This window comes from Lepisma saccharinum, chromosome 13 (genome assembly GCF_977018435.1).
Source record: "Lepisma saccharinum chromosome 13, izLepSacc3.1, whole genome shotgun sequence".
NCBI classification, from domain to species: domain Eukaryota; kingdom Metazoa; phylum Arthropoda; class Insecta; order Zygentoma; family Lepismatidae; genus Lepisma; species Lepisma saccharinum.
This window is the reverse complement of record NC_139241.1, coordinates 84,629,026-84,649,287: the sequence shown is the minus strand read 5'-3', so window position 1 is coordinate 84,649,287 and position 20,262 is coordinate 84,629,026. Positions and strand designations below refer to the sequence as shown.

The window sequence follows — 20,262 nt, the reverse complement described above, 5'->3', positions numbered from 1 at the left end:
CTTTGGCTTGTAGAATTATTATTCTACTTTGCCATTGTTACAAGGAAACAAACATTATAGGAGATCACACACTTTTTCGACATTTATAAGTTGATCATGTTACAGTTTAGTAAGAGAAATAAGCAGTTATATGAGAGTTATGCAGAAAGTAAGTTCCAATGGGATACTAAGAAAATACAAGAATACGTTTGCAAACCATTCGATGAACACACTCTACATTACTTTTTGACATAGTTACTGCCAGGGGCAGAAAAATACAGGGTGTCCAGTCACCATGGTGCCTGAATGTTCAAATTTAGTTCTAAAAATATGTTATTAATATTTTGAGTTTGCTTATAGAAATTTTCATTACCTTTAAAAAAAATAACAAGTATAATATATTGACTTGATTTGGTTTATTTTGTTTAGTTTTTGTGCCACTTTTGACTAATTGTAATGATGAGGATGAGTGATGATATGATGTAATTGATGAAGGTACACTTACAAAGAAAGCTCTGCAATCCCTGGGGGAGTACAGGATGTTATTGTTGTGTGTGTTCTGTATTTTGATGGAAAATCAAAAACTCGCACATAATGCAATTTCGTAAGGAGGACTGGGAGCTGAATTGGCTCTTTCGATAAGTGTCTTGAAAAATGAATTACTTTTAATTCAATCTTATATTAATAAAGATAATAAATTAGATATTTTAAGGCCTCATCTCCAATGTGTAGCTTGATCTTAGTTTTATTCATGGTTTTTAATATTTCATATTTGGGGGAGGCGGGTGGCCTGAAAAAAAAGGCTAACTTGGCACCTGCATAATTTTTAGTTTCTTCTACCACTGGTTACCACCATTGTCATAGCAAAGCACTGGTTTTTGTATCCCTTTGTCAGAGAACAATGCTGCTTGCAATGCAGACCACTTCGTAAGGACTTCTTTGACCCCATTGTCATTGTGGAATCTCCAGCCAGGAACATGTGAAAATCACTTCCTTCTAAGTCTTGAGTGTAATAATAATAATAATAATAATAAAATCGCCTTTATTGGAGCGGGCATGTTTCGACCTCTAGGGCCGTTCTTACAACAGACCTTTGTCTGGGAGATTAATACAATGGAATAAAGAGTATACATTGAGGGGTGGATGATCAAATTGTTCCGACCCAAATCGTGGTGCACCACGGATGTTTGGTCGTCCCATGGATGCATTTCCACACCCATCTCTACACCATAGAATTCCTCAGGGCATTTTCTCCATACATCCCACGAAGTTGATGTAATTTCAGCTGGTTTCATGTTCTTCACGTTCAAGAAACATGTTGCAGAATAAGCATACAGGATGGTGCATAAGGGCCTCCCCCAGGGCGCAGTGGTAGCGTCATTGCCTTGTAATCGAGGGGTCCCGGGTTCGATACCCGGTGGAGGCACAAGTGGTTCGGATCCCACTTTAAATTGTAGGTCCAGTCCCGATTAGCCTTACTGTGCATAAAGTGGACTTAAAACAGCAACTCAAACCAAGGATGGTGCATAAATGTCTGTCTGCAAATGGCACCCGTGCTTGGCAAAGGAACAACAAACTTGGCACGCATGCACACTAGTGCTACAGTGGCATTTGTGGATATCCCTTGTACAGCGAAACTAATCAACAATGTTTTGATAACATAGGGTGAATGTGAATGAATTGAGCGATTTTGTAGCACTGGATATAGCTAGTTGTTGCGTCAGAGGAAACATGTGACTACCATCTTGCTCCCATGCACCTTCAATGAACTTAAGGATCATATCCGGAAAGAGGTGGCCCAAATTCCTGTAGTCATGCTGTGCAATGTGGTATGTAAGCTACTCAAAAGACTGACAGTGTGTGGGAACGAAGTAGAGATCATCATAGTCATGTTATTTTCAAATAAATCAAAATCAAAATGTACGGATTGTATTTTCTTTTGTTATTTGATCTTGAAAGAATAAAGTATTAGGCTCAGTCAATAAATAACGAGGCAGAGGATATTACACCAAAACTATGGTAGTTAGAAATGGGTCAACGGGCACTAAATGGAGGTGCGGGTGTGACGAAACTGATTTGTGCACGTTTTTCCGCTAGATGGCATTACGTGTCTGGCAAGGTATGCGCAAAGGCTGCTAACCAAGCAGCGGCCGAATCCAGTCATTCCATGTCTGACTGTGATGCGTAATGGAGGCATCCAAACAGGAGCAATGGGGTGTTGTGTGCTTCTTCACAGAGGAAGGTGTATCCATTGACGAATGGAAAGGATATATGTGGGGCACTGCATGTCCCGGGCAAGAGTGCAGGAGTGGAACAAATGCTTTTGCAAAGACAATCAAATTGAAACGTCCCTGTCACCTTTCTTGTGGTGTCGACCTATTGCACGACAACGCTAAACCCCACACTGCCAATGCAACAAAGGAATGTTTGAAAAAATTCAAGTGGGAAGTCCTGAGCCCCCCCTATAGTCCAGATCTGTCGCAGTGTGACTTCCACATCTTCGGTAAGCTCAAAAAAGCACTGCAGGGACAACGGTTTCACACAGATGATTATGTCAAGGAATACGTGCACAATTGGTTCCAACAGCAGCCAAATGAGTTCTACGAGCGTGCCATTTTGCGACTGGTGTCACAATGGGATAAATGCCTAAACAGTGGCGGACAATACTTCTGAGGTTCATTTTGTAAGTACTGTGAAATATCCTCTGTCTCGTTATTTATTGACTGAGCCTCGTACTTTATTTTTTCTTAAATGACTATGGTAATTCATGTGTACTTTTGTTCCAGGGCAACATAAACGTCTACTGGGAGCTGCTCAAGTGGTTCCTGTTCCTCTCCAACCACACGCTGATTGGGCTGTGCACCGCTCTGGTCGAGAAGTGGGGGGTTGAGCCTGGCAGCCCACGTCACGTGCACCTTGTGAATAAGTGTACAGATCTCTTCCACGAACTTAAGGTACCTTCTTGGTTAAGAATCATTGTTATAAAGAACCACCACCACCAACAATAATAACAGCAATAATAATAATCTTCAGTCAAGCAGGCTTGTTTTGGTATTTTGATCTGCTCTGACCACCAGCTAGTGGAATAACAATATCTTATAGTTTTCGGTAAAATTATTATTTAGTTGGAAAATCTCATTATAATTCTTCTTCATATTGTTTCCAGATGTTGTTGGGGAGACTATATTTACAGGCATATTAGGATGATTAATTTTTTGCTGGTATGGGGGGGGGGGGGAGAACTTGAAGATGGGTGATTATTAGGGAGCAGATTTTTAGGTAAAAAACATATTTTTTTTCTTGCTTTGGATGTCTGCCAAAGTCGGTAGGAGTGCTGGCCATTCAGTTGCAATGTAATCTGCAAAGACTTATTTCACATAAAAATACCTAATTTTGCCTTTTACGTATAAAATAAGGTTTCCATTTTTTTGTGTGTGTAAATACGTATTTTGGAGTTAATGCATAAATAGACAAAATATGTGGCAAATTAGTAAACTTCTATCCTTTTTGGGACTCCACAATATACCGGCACTACTGCCACTGTTGTTTTGTCAGCCATGTGGCAAGAACGTTCATGCAGAAGAGCATTCTCAAGTCATGCAGCATTTGTTGCATTGAAAGAGTTGGGTTGATTTGGTGTTTTAAGTCCACTTTATGCACAGTAAGGCTAATCTGGACTGGACCTACAGTTTAAGGTGGGATCCGAACCACTATGTTCCTCCACCAGATAACAAACCCAGAACCCCTTGATTACAAGGCAACGACACTTTTATCAGGAAAGAAAAACATCGTGATGCAGCTTTACATGTTCGTTCACAAGTGGTAATAGGAGCCCCAATATGTTCAAATGAAGGATGTTCTAAGTGTTTGCAATGTTATTTAGATTTAAGTAGAACATTGGTTGCAGTGGACATCCTGCTGAAGAAATAAAAAAATCAATTTCTGATAAACTTCTGTTACATTTTGCACCACCCAGTGAATGCAAGTTACATAAATACTGTCTCCCAGTGTTATGGAGAAACTGTGCAAAAAATTAGATCTGTGTGTGAACATGTAAAAGTGTGGGTCAGTCAGTCATTTTGAATAAAAATAATTTTGATTTTTAGCCACGTACATACGAGGCGTATTTGGAAAGTAAGTACCGAAAGGGTGTAAAAAATAAAGTAAAATAGTTTCGTATCTTTTTTTACCCGACGCTGAACGACATAAGGGAATGGAAGAGAAGAAGAATCTTTTTTTATTTACATTGCATTCTACAGACCTTAAACTTATTTTCTACGTAGTTTCCACCATTCTTCAAGCATTTGTCGTAGCGTGGCACTAGTTTTTGTATCCCATCATCATCGAATGTTCCCACCTGTGACGAAAGCCATCCATGCACTGCTGCTTCGATGTCGTCATCCTCGTCGAAACGCTGACCAGCAAGAAACTTCTTCTTCAGATGAAGAAAGAGATGGTAGTCACTTGGCGCCAACTCAGGGCTGTTGGCGGATGAACAATTGTTCCCAGCCGAATGACGTGATGAAATTTTGAGTTTGTTGGGCTGTATGCTTACGAGCATTGTTGTGAAGCAAGAAAATGCCTTTGCTAAGCATTCCGCATCTTTTGTTTTGAATTCCACGACGCAGCCGGATTAATGTGTCACAGCAGGCATTTTGTTGGTGGTCTGTCCTCTAGGCAAGAATTCAACCATTCTTGCATTGAGAAAACAAATCACAGACCGGACTTCACAGTGATTGGGCCGATTAATTTTCTTGAACATTTCAAACCTTCGGAAAACTACGAAGAAAAAGCTTGACCTGCTCCCACTCGTGTCTGTGGCTAACTAACGGATGAAGGACGTCAGCGAGAACTCAACACGGTCGCGACTGCATCGCTGCAGTGGCAATATTTGCAAACGGTACTTACTTTTTCTGCTGATTTTAGAACATAAAAAAAATATTTTTCACTTTTTTAGCACTTAAAAATCTTTCTAGTGATTATAAACTTGAAGTACTTACTTTCAGGACCTGATGGGTGAGGATGGAGTGTTCCTGTACCCTACGCATCCGACGCCAGCACCCTTCCACAACGAGCCCTTGATGAAGCCCTTTAACTTTGCCTACACTGCCATCATCAATGTCCTTGGTTTCCCTGCTACACAGGTTCCGATGGGACTCAGCACCAAAGGCTTGCCTGTTGGAATACAGGTATTACGTTCTTCCTCGTCAATCAATCAATAATAATAATAATAATAATAATAATGAATGAGCAATTCCGGATGTAACAGTTCAACACTTAATAAGCAATTTTACTTATATTTTATTTCCTTGTAAATTTTCCTTGTATAGGGTGTCCCAAAAAGACGAGAAGAGAATATACTGCTGGAGAAATGGGTAGGTTTATAACTTCATGACGATGTCCGTTAGTAAAAGCCGAAAAATTCTCAACCAATTGGAATAACGTTTCCTATAAAAAAAAAGTGTTACGTACAAATCAATGCTGCTGCTTAAGTACATACTTTATAACATAAAGAGTAGATGAATGAAAGTAAATGAGTTGTTTTGGTTGTAAACAACAGGCACTGGCTGATCTTGTATGCCTTCTGTGCTGTATACATTATCTAACGTTCTCTGTACGCTTCACATCGCAAATGCTAATCGGAATGTTGCAGGAAATGCTTCCGTGTAAAGTATTGTCTGTTATAAAAAATTCTATAAGATTTTTGGAAGCATTTATACTAACAAAAATGCTAAAGGAACCTTGGACTTTTTTCAAAATGCACCACTTTGTATCATAAAACAATACCGATAATTCCACTCTTCGTGGTGTACATATTATTTTTAATTTCTTACCACACGTGACGAATTCTCCTTTCAGGTTGTTGGAGGCTTGTACAACGACCACCTAACGCTAGCTGTTGCTTCGGAAATGGAGAAGGCTTTCGGTGGGTGGGTTCCCCCTTCCATCACTGTTTGAACGCCAACTGAAAAGACAAGATTTCCATACAGGAATACAGGAAATTGTGGGACAATAATTGTATTTTACTACTTTTTAATACAGGAAGGCATGCTATATTTTCCAAAGAACATGACCTTTGATTGAATTTTTATGTGTAGAATGATTTATAATTGTATATTTGATTCATGAAAATACATTTGTATATATATTTTTATTTTTTGTTTTTTCTACGGAAGCAGTGTAGTTCCTATCGAAGGTATTGTTAATAAAACATTAGTAATGTTGGCTAAACACAAAGGTTGATACATGGTAGAAATTTATAAATAATTGTTAATATGCTTTAGTGATATTTATTTTTGTGAATGGTTAAGGTTTTACAATAGTGTAAGACGTGTGTCTAAATTTTATTTCAACTTGAGTTTTGTCCATATTTTTGTTCGTTGCTATCATTCCAAATGTTTTATTTTCTCATATTTATGCAGTGGAAGCTCTACAAGGAAGAAATTGTAAATGGCGGAAATATTGAACAATGATGAATTTGATGTGAAAAATCTAGTTGTCAATGGATATTTGAGTTTAAGACTGTTTATTTGAAAACTTTTGTGTGAAACATTAGATTTCAATTATTCTCATATGTATTGTAATATTACTTCTGCATTTATTTCCTCAGTTATCAGTTAGGTACTTTTAACCAAGTTTGCTCCAAATATGTTTCAATACACTCCGAGTTTCATTCTACTGTTGTACCGAGAAAAGAGCAACTTTGGCACTGTCGAATTTTCCAACCATAAGCGAGCGAAGAAATGCAGTTGATGCAATCAGCTGTTTGCCACGTAATCCTGCCCCTGTGTTGCCAAAATAATCGCTATTTAACTCATCATCCTTTAACTTTATTCAGTTCCAAAGGGGAGAATTGCATGCAACGAAAGTTACAATGTAATATTTAACATTGCTGAATTTTTTGCATAATTCTTCACACACATTTTTGACGTAAGGTAAAGCTACACCCTGCAAACTTCAATGTGCCGTGAAGGCATATGGGGGGATGTGTCCCCACATGTTAACAGACATATCTCTGTGACATCACCGGAGCCAGTGTCCTAGATGTATGTTTCCAAACAAATTTTCACGCAACGAAGCCCCTATGTTTTGGCATTGCAAACTGATTGCGAAGCTGTGACTTTTATTACAGTGACAGCAGTTAGGAAACATAAACATTATGTGTATTGTACATCAAATGTTAAGGCTATATTGTGGAGACTACCTGGATATTTTTTTCCATTCCTCACAGAAAAAGGGTTAGTGAAGAACAAACGTAAGAAAATCTGGTAGTTTTTCAAGACACAGGTCAACAATTTGCTGTACAAACATCGATATAGTCTTTACACCGATATACGATAAATATCAGTAATTTGTTTCCTAACTGCTGTTAGTTGAATGATAAATGTAGAATTCTTTACATTTCAAAGTTAAAGTGTGATGTCTTTCTTCATTACATTCAACATATTTGTTGTCATTGATTGCAGTGCAGTGTTTCTAAGTTTCTTGTTCAAGTCTTCCCTCTCTCTCAATCTATATTTTTTCGGTGTCAAATAAAACTATAGCCAAGTCTTGTAATTTTTGTACATTCTATCTTTTACATAGTCTTTCAGTATTAATATGAACATCATAAGAATATTCCATCCATAAGAGTCATTGTTGTTTCCGATATCCCCAAGGATGTGTAAATTGCTTTATAATAATTGAGATTCATTGTTATATAAGCGCAATGTACTATATAAAATGGTAGACAATACTTTCAGAATTGATCGGGGCATTGAAAATTTGTATGTACATTGTTGTCAGTGCTGATAAGAATCGGATACTTCCATATGATTCAAAAACGATGTAACTACCTAAAAATTAATTCTTCCAGATGTACTCACCATAAACCATATCTTCAGTCAACACTTCCTCTCGTCATACAGAGTAATTAAATCTTTTTTCTCAACTGCCTCAAAAAAAGTAGTGTTGCTGTTCATTCAAGCAGTGTTGCCACCGTAGTTAAAATCTAATTCTGGGAACGTTTTGATACCACCTTGTACATCCCAGGAGAATGATACCTGTAAAAATATAAAAAAAAGAAGAATAGGGGTGGAAGCATTAATACAACAGATGCTACGAGAAGGCGGAAATCGTGTAAAGAACAAAAAATATAACACATGTAGACAGTAGAACAATAATTTTAGAGTGAATTGGTAAGAATAGAGCAACGACAAAAAAAAAAGAACCTTCAGCCAGGAAAGTTCACGCATCGTCTCCCCCAACCCTCCACGTGCATGTACGATGCACAGGACATTCAGTTCTGCACAGTTTCTTTTGTTTGCAGTAACAATATAATTATGAGTGTATTAATGTATAGGATGCACATTGAGAAAACAATAACGAGTTGGCGAGCTACAAGCACAGATTTTTAAAGTCAATGTCTGCTTACTCTTTCATCCACGTTGTGATATCCTAGAGAGTCAGAAAAACAGAGTGATCATAAATTCAGCGTACCTCCCTTTACTTTCGACACTACGATGGCTGTGGTTGAATGATTGACATGGACACATACCTGATGGTTTAAGAGTCCGGAACATCGGTATGGAGACCGTTGTTTTAGTACGTGTCCATATCAAGCATTAAACCAGAACCATCATAGTGTCAAAAATAAAGGGAGTACACCCACTTTGTGACCACTCTGTACAAAGAAAAGATTTGCTTCGAGTGAATTTTGTAAATTTGTTTCCAACAGTTACATTTTGTGAACAAAGTGATATTATCGTCACCCAAAATACTATTTCCATAATTATAATGATTCGTAATACTTTTTTTATAAATTCTTCATCATTGTAACCATTGAATCGTCATTTCTGAAAGTATCTTCTACAAATTTCTATTTGCTGTGCGTATTGAAGCTAGAGTGACTTGACATCTGTTGGGTTAGTAGGAACTTCCATGTTTACTTAGCATTGTATGTGAAGCGAGTCCATACTTTGTACTAACAGTCTTTCGTTATATTAAAATAGAACAATGTGATTAATTTGTGAAAATAGTTCCCTTTGTATTTGTCAATTTTTCCTTTCTTTTTTAGAGTATAAAAGTATTTTTATAGGACAGAAATTCCATTACATTTCCCCAACTGAAATTGAATATGTTTCATAAAAAAAGTAAGTAACCAACATGTTGCATTGTGTTATACCTTTGTGTGGCCTAAATTGTTGTAATTCATGAAAAAGAATTTTGTATAATGAATTCCTTTATAGCAATAAATTGTAATTGTTTGTAAACACATTGTCTTTATTGTTATAGAAGTTGATTTTTAATGTCAATATAAACTAGATCAGTGGTTTGTCAAATCCCTAAAATAGGTCATCACTGGAAAGCAAGACCAATAACATGTCTCCAAACCAGAATTCCAAATATTTGATAGTTCTCTTCCTGACTTCATTATTAAAGGCAGTCTCACTAGGTACTTAGGTCCATCCTCACTTCCCATTCGACTTCCAGCTTCCTTACTTGAAGATCGTGGAAGTGCTTTCAGGTCTTCAGTTCATGACACAAGAAAAGCAGTCTCACGTCCCAAGTAACCAAAAGTGGTTGGGCCAACCGTACTGACAATGGTTGGCCCAACGTAAAAACATACCGTTGGGCAACGGTAATTTTGGCCGTGGTTTTAAGTTGGCACAACGTACTGGAAACTAAAGAATGGATAGGTTTGTGTTCCGATATATACATAATTTATTGCGAGGCTAAATGTAAACAATAGTGCAAATTATTTATGAAAATAAAGAAAATACACAGCACTTTCTCAATCACATGGTATCATGGATAGCCTGTGGTTGATGGAAACCGATCTGTTTGTGTAATATTGTGAAAATATTAACAATTGTAAATTCAGTGAGTACTGTTTTTAAAGGTGAATTTTGTGACTGGTATTGAATTAAACCTACTCGTATATTCCTATTTAGATTGAAGTTTAAACTACAGAAAAAGGAAATCAACACATTAATGTGAGTTGCGTAAGGCAATTCTTGTTATGGCCATGACGGCAGGCATGTAGCTAGAGCGGGGCCAGGTGGGGCAACTGCCCCCCTGAGAACCTGCTTTGCTCCCCCTCCCCCTCTGAAAAATACAGAACACAATCCTACTTGGAATTCCAAGTAATCTTTACAATTAGTATATCATGTGTTACTCTAGCAACATAACAAAGACACTTATTGATTTTGTGATTTATTAGGGTGTATGGGATTCCGTGTAATGTCGTATCAGGATTGGGGGATAAAATTACCTTCCAGATTAAGACTTCAGGAAATGATTTCACAATTTTCAGTATCTAGAACAGATGTGACATTTTGAGTAGTCTTGTATTAAAGGTGCCTAATGTGTTTGGATGTTTTTCTTGGATGTGTTGCTATGAACTTGGAACTGCTTAATTTTTTGTTTCTCAAGTCTACCTTTTGGTAATAGTGATTCATGTGGTAGAGAGAGGGAGTGGATATTTGATTCTTGTTACTTAGTGTTGCTTTTCTGCCACTTCTAACTAATTGCAACAATGAGTGATGACACGAAATTGATGAAGAGACACTTTCAGACAGGGCCGCAACCACGGGGGGCAGGGAGCATTCATTGTCCCCCCGACCTTGGACCAAAGTCCATTCTAAGAAAAGCAAACATTGAAGTAAAAAAACAAGACTAGGAGAATCTAAGAATAGCAGGAGAAATGGATACTCAAGATGGAATTAGTTTTCACGTTTTCCTTGCATTTTTCTTCCAGATGGCCAAGGGCACTTGCAGGGGGCAGAGAGGGGCAATTGTCCCCTCCTCAACTTTTATTCAAATAAAAATAAATTTCATAAAATTTTCTTTCTCGCTTCGCTGCCAAAATATCTGCTATTCGTATAGTCCAAGTTCAGAGGACTATGGGGCGGTGGAAGTCGGCCCTGGGAACCAAACGATCTATGAATGACGAAGCAACTGTGTTGACCTGTGCGTTTTCACTATGCATTTCTCCTACCCTACAGATGGCAGTATCGATACGTAACAACAGTGTTGCCAACTTTTGCGAGTAATGTGTTTTATGGTGGGTGTTCGGTTTTCATTTGACTGCCCCTCGTATATAAAAAAAATGTTAAAGAGAATGCCATGGTGCCCCATAAAATTATTTGCACCCTATTAACTCAATTTCTCTCTATGAAACTTAATCTGAAATATTAATGATGACACTGTAATACAAGAAGTCATTGATCAATCAAGGGATTCCTATTTGTTTGTCAGGTGTCAAACACATGTATTTCAACTATAATATATGTAATACAACAATTCACTCAATATTTTGTAAAATGGTTAATGTAACCAGTAGGCAAACATTGTCTGTAGTGATGCAAGTCTCTCCACTTTGAAGGAAATAGAATCCGTGGTGGACTAAGGGACCCATGTTTTAATGTTTTAGCAAGTGCAAAAAAAATGTATTACAAATTTTTACACAATTCATCAAAGTGTAGATAAGATGTAACCATTATTATTTAATTAATTCGATTTTTTTTGCATAACACAACACAATGGTGTTGGATTCTTGTTAGTTTCCTTTGTGCGCAAAAATCTTGCATACTAGAAACTAGAGGGAAACATTATGAAGCATGATTTATAAAGGGCTCCCTTAATCAGTTGGTACATATTAATTGTCTATTAACATTATCGACCTGTAAATATTAAGTAGATACAGTCCCGATTAACCTATTTATGTTAAACTTTATCTTTATAGTCTTTGGAAATCTGGAAAAGGTCATTATCGAAATATTGTTATTTGATGTTGCTGGAAGTTTTTTTTGTTTGTTGGAGTTTCAATATATCGTCCCTTTTCTGTTACTTATCTCTTTTGGAGGAGGGGGCAAGTGCCTCTGTGTACCCTGCTATATGTATCTGCCAATGCAACATAATATATTAAAAATTTGCCCCCTCTAGGATTGACTTTGCCCCCCCCCCCTACAAAGAATTCCTGGCTACCGGCCTGCATGACGGATGCCTTAGGTTACATGGAACTTAATAATCAAGTAGAAATTATAACGAATTTGGTAGAAGACAATGAAATTGTTAAAGAAGAAACCATTATGGAAGAAACATCTAGGAAACAAGCTAAAAGAATCAGATCTCCTGAAGATGATCAAGTTCCGGCAAAAGAGGTAAGGATGGACAGATTAGATAATAGAGATAAAGTAAACAAGCTTGAAGAAGGTCGAAGAGAAACACTGGAATGTAAGATCACTGAAAGCAAGAAAGCAAAATCTGGTGAAATTAATAGATGAATATAGACCTGAACTTTTATGTTTATCGGAAATCTCTGTGAACTCATCAAACATGAATTATTTTAAAGTAAACCATTATCACATGATTTATGAAAAGATTAAAAGAGGATAGTAAAGGAGTCACAATTATGATTCATGAAAGATTCCATTTGAACCTATATCTTTTGATTATAAATTATCCATATATGATACATAGAACATGGAAGTCGTAGGAATTAAAATTGCTTTTAAGAACTAAAAAGTTAGTATTATATCTAGTATGTATATACCTACAGGTGCCAGTGGCGGCTGGCCAAGTGTAACAAGTGCAGATGTTTTCACCTAATTTTCAAGTTAATATTGACATTTTTCATTTGTTTGTTAAATTAAACTATTTCCCAGCAGAACGCACACGATAATACTCAAATAATACGCCGCTTGGCGCTACTCACGTGAAGAGTTTGTCGTAGCATAAACAAACCAACAGCAGACGCCACCAGGTTGCGGAAGACTTTAGCCGGTTGTCATGGCAACGGTGACGTCACCTAGCGTTGGAATTGAACGGGTGTTGAGCTGTGGTTTGTACAATGAAGCCAGTAAATGACTTTGTGTGTAATTTGTTGGAGACACCATTTTCCAGATGGACGGATGAAGACAAAAAAGACGTTTTAAATTGTGGGGGCCCACTGACACTTACTATTTGTTTTTCATTGCCTATAAATGTACTTCTTCACCTGTCTTTTTAGGCACGAGCCGCTACTGACAGGCGCAGAGTCACAGAAACTAATGACAAATATATTATCGCAAATGTTTCAATGCATAGAAAAGCCTTTTATTATAGCAGGGGATTTCAATTGCCATCACACAATATTGGGAGATCAGGATGAAGATAAGCTGGGGAAAGTGTTAGTAGAATGTATGGATTTGTACAACTTTACTGTAATTAATGACGGGTCTGCTACGTATATAGGAAGATTAGGTAGTCAGCCAACAGCTATAGATTTAACATTAATGTACAGTGAGATCTTTCACCATTCTGCTTAGAAAATGGAAAGTTAATGAAGCTAATTGCAATAAATATTCTAAATCACTTACAGTCTTATTTAAAAATACTGATTTAAATAATATTGATAAGAGTACATATTATTATTTTGTAGATTCTGTTAGTATTGTTATGGACAGATCATGTACAAGAGCAAAAGAGGAAGTTGTAAAAAAGTATCCAATAATACACTGGTGGAATGAAGATTGCCAAAATTTTAAAGTACAGAGAATCGAAGCTACAAAAGTTTATAAAACAATACCAAATCAGGAAACTTGGATTAATTATAAGAAAGCAATAGCGCAGGCCAAGAAATGTTATATCAGCGCAAAGAGACAATCGTGGGCAAAGTATTGTGAAGACATAAATAACAAAGAGAGTATCAGTACCGTGTGGTCTAAATTTAAATCAATCCGCAAACCACATACCCCTCGATTAATACCACTCAAAGAAACCTGGAAAGATGAATTTATTATGAAGGTAACATGTAATAACAAACACGAACCTGCAGATGCCCCTGATAAAATTTTTACTTTCAGTCCTAAAGATAGATATTTACAAGGAGTATTTATACCAATTTCACGATCGATGAAATAAGAGACATAATAATTAGAGCCGAGGACACAACTCTAGGAAAAGATGGAATATCATACTCAATGATACAAAATTTGTCGGAATGTGGTATAATATACCTTTGTAACACCTACAACTTTATAATGAAATCAGGAAATGTACCGCAATCGTGGTACACTCAAATAATTTTACCAATATTGAAACCTGGGAAAAGCACACAGAGAGGAGAATCTTAGAGACCAAGCTTTGTGTTCAGTACTGGGGAAAATTTTTGAAAAATTAATTCTAAATAAAATAAGTTGGCATATAGAGTGACAGGGATTATTTTCAAGGCTTCAAGTTGGATTTAGGAAGGGCATGGGATGAACAGATGCCTTGGCAATGTTATCATCAAAAATTTATGATACGATGAAAAGGAAAAGTAGTTTTATTGCTGCTTTCTTAGATATTAAAGGGGCATATGATAATGTAAATATAAATAAATTACTAAACATTCTACAAAATCTGAAAATACCTTATATGCATCTAAAAGTAATTTGGAATATATTAAAAAATAGTTGTTTATACTTTTACTTTCATAATAAGATTGAGGTACCTACATGGAAAACAAGGGGACTTTCACAGGGAAGCCCTTTACTTTTCAATATGTATTTAATGGATATTCAGAGAATATGTCTTGAGCCATTTGGATTTATACAATATGCAGATGATTTATGTATATATGAGAGTGTCAAACAAGTAGATAATAGAATCAACAACATGGAAGAGAAAATAATAGAGATAAATAATTTTTTTGAGAATAGGACTATGAATATATAGTCAGAAAAATCAAAGCTGATAATATTTAGTAAAAAAAGGATCTCCGAAAAATGTGAATCAATACACAAAAAAGTTACACATACCCATAGAAAATACAGTAAAATATTTAGGCGTTATATTTGATAATAAATTAACATGGAAACCTCATGTAAAAAGGTTAGTTAAAAAGTCAGAAGTAATTTACAATGTATTTTGTTCTATGGCTACAACAAAATGGGGATGTCATCCAAATACCATGATGAATTTTTACAAAAACTATTACAAACCAACAATAGAATATGGAATAATAATCTTTAATACAGTTTCGGAACAGGTATTTCGACCTTTGGAAGTAATGCAGAGGAAAGTTCTTCGGAAGTGTCTAGGACTGATGAAGAGTGCTCCCAATGTTGCAGTATACATGGAAGCATGCGAGTGGAACTTAAGTTATAGGAAAAGAGAAATGTCCATTAAATATCTTTTACAAACAATGTCAGAAATTAATCATCCATTTAATGACATTCTATTCAACTTGGTTGAATTATATGATACGGGCTAAGTTAACAACTGTGAAGATGCAGGAAAGGCACTACGAGTATGGAAATGAGTTGATTATGGCATTTCTAGATATAGGAAAGGCATACGATAGCATGGATAGAACAAAGATTTGGAAGGTTCTAAGAGGGAAAGGAGTCGAGGAAGAGATAGTGTGTAAAGTGCAGAGCACATACAAGGCCAACCAGAGCTGTGTGAAGACACCAGTGGGAAGAAGGGAGTGGTTCAGTATAAGTAATGGACTAAAACAGGGAAGTGCTCTTTCCCCACTGCTCTTCATAATTACGAGAGTGGATGCAATTAACGAAGAGGTGGGGAAGAAGATAGGAGAGGAAGAGATGAAGGTTCTTTTGTTCGCTTTAGTAATATGGGGAAACAGGGAAGAAGAAGTACAGAGACTGCTTGATAGTTGGAATGAGGAAATCAGAAGAGCAGGAATGAAATTCAGTGCAGAAAAGAGCGAGGTGCTAATAACAACAAGAAAGAGCCAGAAATGAACCAAGAATAAAGATGGGCACGGAAGTGTTTAGGGTAGTGGAGAGCTTCAAATATGTAGGAAGCATAATTGAGAGAAGTGGAAGAATAGATAAGGAGGTAAACAGAAGAGGACACATGGGTGGTGGACTATATCAAAGCATTCGAAGATTAATATGGAACAGGAATGTACCTATGAAATGCAAGAAGGTAATATATAACACATACTATGTGCCAATAATTACGTACGGAGCAGAGACTTGGACAATGACAGAGAGAGATAAAAGTAAGATGCAGGAAGTGGAGATGACATTTTTAAGGATATATTGGGGAAGACTAGAAGGGATAGAATAAGGAATGAGGAGATCCGACAGCCAGTGGGTGTGGTGAAGCTTCAGGACAGGATAGATCAGGCACAGATGAGGTGGTTCGGACACATGAAGAGGATGGATGCAAAAAGACTACCAGTAATAGCTTACAATGCACAAGGAGTGGGAGGAATCCAAGGGGAGAGACCAAGATGTCGGTGGAAAGAGTAGATAGCGGTATGTGTTAGGAGAAGAAAACAAGATTAGAACACCGTGGAAAGAGAGGAGTGGTGGAAGACCAGAAGAAAATGGAGAGGCTTGACTTCTATGCCTACGCAGCCAGACGCAGGAAACTGCAAAGGATGATGATGAAGTGAGACCCTGAGGCCAAACAAAGGTTAGTGGGGGTCATAACCCTTCCTACGGCCCAGTATTCCTTAAAAAAAAAGAACGTCAAAGGCAAGAAAAGATAGCAAAATGAGGGCGGACTGCTAATAAATGTACACATACCACCCCACCCCCACACCCTTTCCAAAATTCTGGGCACGCCACTGGATGTATGTCGCCTAACCGATAAGGACAAATGCAAGCAGACAATGCGGAAATGATTCTTTCACCTCTCTCCGAGCGGATCTTTCATTAGCCGATTCATTCTTATAGGTCAGCTGGTGACGACGGGAGAAAGTTTTTTTTCCAGACAAATGAATGAGATTCTTTCCGCACACATGTTGTAATCTGCACTGCACGCCGACCAAGACCTGCTTAATAGAACTATTCTCCAAACTTACGCAAACCTCAGCACCATCTGGTGGCACTCTCACCAACTTCACTTCAGCGTTTGAGAGAGAAGTTCATAGATGCCAACATCATTCCGTGTTACTAGTTTTAGACATTCAAATATTGCATTAAGGAGGGTTGTAATACTTTGTAGTTACACATTTTTAATTTGACCCTACCAGCAACTCCCGTCGTGACATATTTTGGCTAATTTACGTACCTTTTTTACCAGGCAAGTTAATCGCGGCGTTGAGGATGAATAGTCGCCACCTCGGTGCCAGCTAGTATTCACTAGTCGACTCGCGATCTTGTTAATAAAGGTTCGTGTTCGAGTCCTGGTCTAGGCATGGGGAATTGATGCCTTTATTATCATAATCGTCGCTATTACCCTAAGGCACAAAAAGCGAAGTAGCATGTAGTATACAATGACTGAACGGTGAATTTATGACAGACATGATAACCGAACTCAAACATCACCATCTTGCCCTAGCTCGAACCTACTTCACTTGTAAATGAGTAATATTCGATTACAGTTCAGTGATTGTTCATGCCACCAGTTGGCAACGCTGGTTAAGCTTTACATAACATATCAGAAGGGTTTCAGGAGTGCCAGACGCTTGAGTTTTGAGGAAGCACAGCTTTCACTTCTCTCTCCATCAGCACTCTCCACTTCTGGTACCTGCGGGCCATTTTGTGTAACTCATTTGGCAATTCTGTCCCATGCTTCAGGATCAACGTAACCTCTTATTTTTTTTCTTTTCGAAAGAAAGCAGCACTTTACACGACACACCTTATTATTACTCACCTTGGCGTCAGTTGTCCTCTAGCATTCTCGCAAGGTGATAGGAAGGAAATGTGTGTTTTTGAGCCTAATTACAAAGTTTGCATAATTGTACCTATCGTTAGTTTGCGGAAGACGCCCGAGAGAAGACTACGAAATCTAGAACTACATTGCTAGAAAGGGGGAGGGGGGTATTAACAGTATCGAGACGCGAGTTGACTTAGTAGTCTCTCTCGGTCTCCTTTCGAATTGTGAATGTATTTCTCGATCTTGTCTTCATTGAGACGTTCGTCTCGTTATCCAAGGTTAACTGCGGTATGCAGTGGCGTGTCCAGGATTTTCGAAGGGGGTGGGGTTACTATACTTTTTTTTTTAGTGGTCAACCTTCATTTTGCCATCTTTTCCTACCTTTGACGTCCTTTCTTTAGAAATACTGGGCCAAACACATGGGTTATGATCCCCACCAATCCCGCTTGGGCACACCACTGATGGTATAGAGCAGCTGTTTGCAACCTTGTAGCCTGGCCAATTACTTTTTTTTAAAAAAGTCGATGCACCGATCTCAATAATTTTACTCGTAAATGCCTTTCTAATTTTTAAAACCTTTATACATTAATATTGTTTGACATTTCTTCCATTCATCAAAGCATATGTTTTTGCATTTTTTCATTTACATGTCCAGTGACGTTTTGCAATCAAAATTACATTTTTCTGGAGCTTGACTAGCGTTGAGTTATACCTGTTTTTTTTTTTCTCTGACTCTTCAATTAATATATGCCCTTGAAATTATACAGTGGGATCCATGAGTATTACCGTGCAAATTGTCCATCACTATGTTCGTGCACTTTATTTGACCCAATAATAGCTTCAAGAATTAAAAGAAAACTCAAAACAAGCTGTTGACAACTTCTGCACCAGCATACATAAAAAAAATCATCGCTTAAAAACACACAGGATGTGATTGAAAAATGAATGAAAATAGTCATGGACAATTTGCACGGTAATACTCATGGATCCCACCGTACAGTGGGATCCATGAGTATTACCGTGCAAATTGTCCATCACCATGTTCGTCTACTTTATTTGACCCAATAAGAGCTTCAAGAATTAAAAGAAAGCTCAAAACAAACTGTTGACAACTTCTACACCAGCATACATAAATATCCATCGCTTAAAATCACATAGGATGTAAGAGAAAAATAAATGGAAATTGTCATGGACAATTTGCACGGTAATACTCAAGGATCCCACTGTACATAATACGCTGGCTTATAACATGAAAATCGTAAGAGATATTTACACCGGGGTTTCTGGAACATAAAGTCTCATCCATTGAGATATTTTTTATTACTTCATACAGAAAATTATTGTACATTAATCAGTGGAGGAAGTCAGCGCTAATTGTTTTCCAAAATGTCAGTTTCGGGCGAAAAACATATAGCATATTGATAAAAGCTTTTCTGTTTACGAGAAAGTAGTTTCAAATTGCATGGTAGGGGGCACTGATGTCTTTTTGTTTTGAGGTTCGTTGACTGATTCAAGGTCAACTTCCTGATTTTGGCCAACTGGATTCTTTGTAACTTCCGACCTAAGTTTACAGCCAGATGGTAAAAGAAAGGTAAGACATTTAAAGAAGTGAAACCAGCGGAAGACAACGCAACGTGACCTCCAGATTACGCAACACAAGCATGTCGGTGACTTTCTTCAACTTGTATCACAATTAGCATAACCTGTGTTGTTGTTAATGTTATATTTCTGTTCAGTTTATTAGAGCGATGTTCTTTATGGATTTTTACTAGGGCTAGTCTAGTTTCGGTTGGAATTTACCGATTAATTATTTGCCGATACTTTCCGGGCATTTTGGTATTTCACGTACTCCGTAAAAATACCGGGCGACAATTTTGCGGAATGTAATTATCCTGGTGGAAGTTATGCAAAATTCGAACTTTCTTTTATTTTGCATTAGTTTTGTGTGAAAAACTGATTTTGCTATAACATAACATGTATATTAATATTCTGACGAAATTCTCTAATACTTTAATGCAAAAAAAAAGGTAAAGTCCCCCGTGCATATGGCACCGTGCCATGAAGGCATATTTTTAGGAGATGTGGTGGTACGGCCCCACACATTCTCGATATCGGAGATTTTGTAGGTGATATGATCAGCACCACGCTCCAGACGCCTTCATAACACGATAATCATACCTTGAATAACTCCGTCAAAGACCATACGCACAATACTTACCCGGCATGTTTTCAACGCAGGATCTGATCTGTTTGCCCAAAATATGGCGCAATGAATTGTGGGGGGAAGTTGTTCGCTGAATAACATCCATTACAAAAACTATGTGAGATATATTATAACTCCATTAAGCCTTGTTTCCATGATTATGAAAAACATATTTAGTTTTTCATGGTCAGCATATTTAGTTTTTCGTGAGATATATGTTAAACCTTATTAACAATAAGGAGATTGTATCCAGATTGTGACTTCTCGCGCTAAAGATAATTGACTATTGCTTACATTGTTTCGAACAAAATTGCAATAGTGTCTTGTCATTTTGTATTTAATTGTTGAATCTAGGGAATTGTACCGAGCTATAACACTACAAAAAAGGTGAGTATGACATACATTCATTTCTCGGAAACATAATGCCATATTAACTTGCTTACCTGGTTTACAGTGGATTTCTGTGTTCCAAGTCTTAATAAGATCGTGCACGTAATTTA

At 37.3% G+C, this 20,262-nt stretch overlaps 1 protein-coding gene across 5 annotated transcripts in view; it reads left to right on the top strand.

Moving 5' to 3' along the window:
- Positions 1-9,230, top strand: part of LOC145997485 (fatty-acid amide hydrolase 2) — a 96,844-nt gene extending 87,614 nt beyond the window's left edge. For all 5 annotated transcript variants that reach the window (XM_083134586.1, XM_083134583.1, XM_083134582.1 and 2 more), the window contains 3 exons: positions 2,766-2,933; positions 4,986-5,168; positions 5,839-9,230. In XM_083134586.1, the coding sequence (XP_082990712.1) occupies positions 2,766-2,933; positions 4,986-5,168; positions 5,839-5,937 (450 nt within the window). In that variant the 3' untranslated portion in view covers positions 5,938-9,230. The remainder of the gene's footprint in view (positions 1-2,765; positions 2,934-4,985; positions 5,169-5,838) is intronic.
- The last annotated feature ends 11,032 nt before the right edge of the window (positions 9,231-20,262 follow it).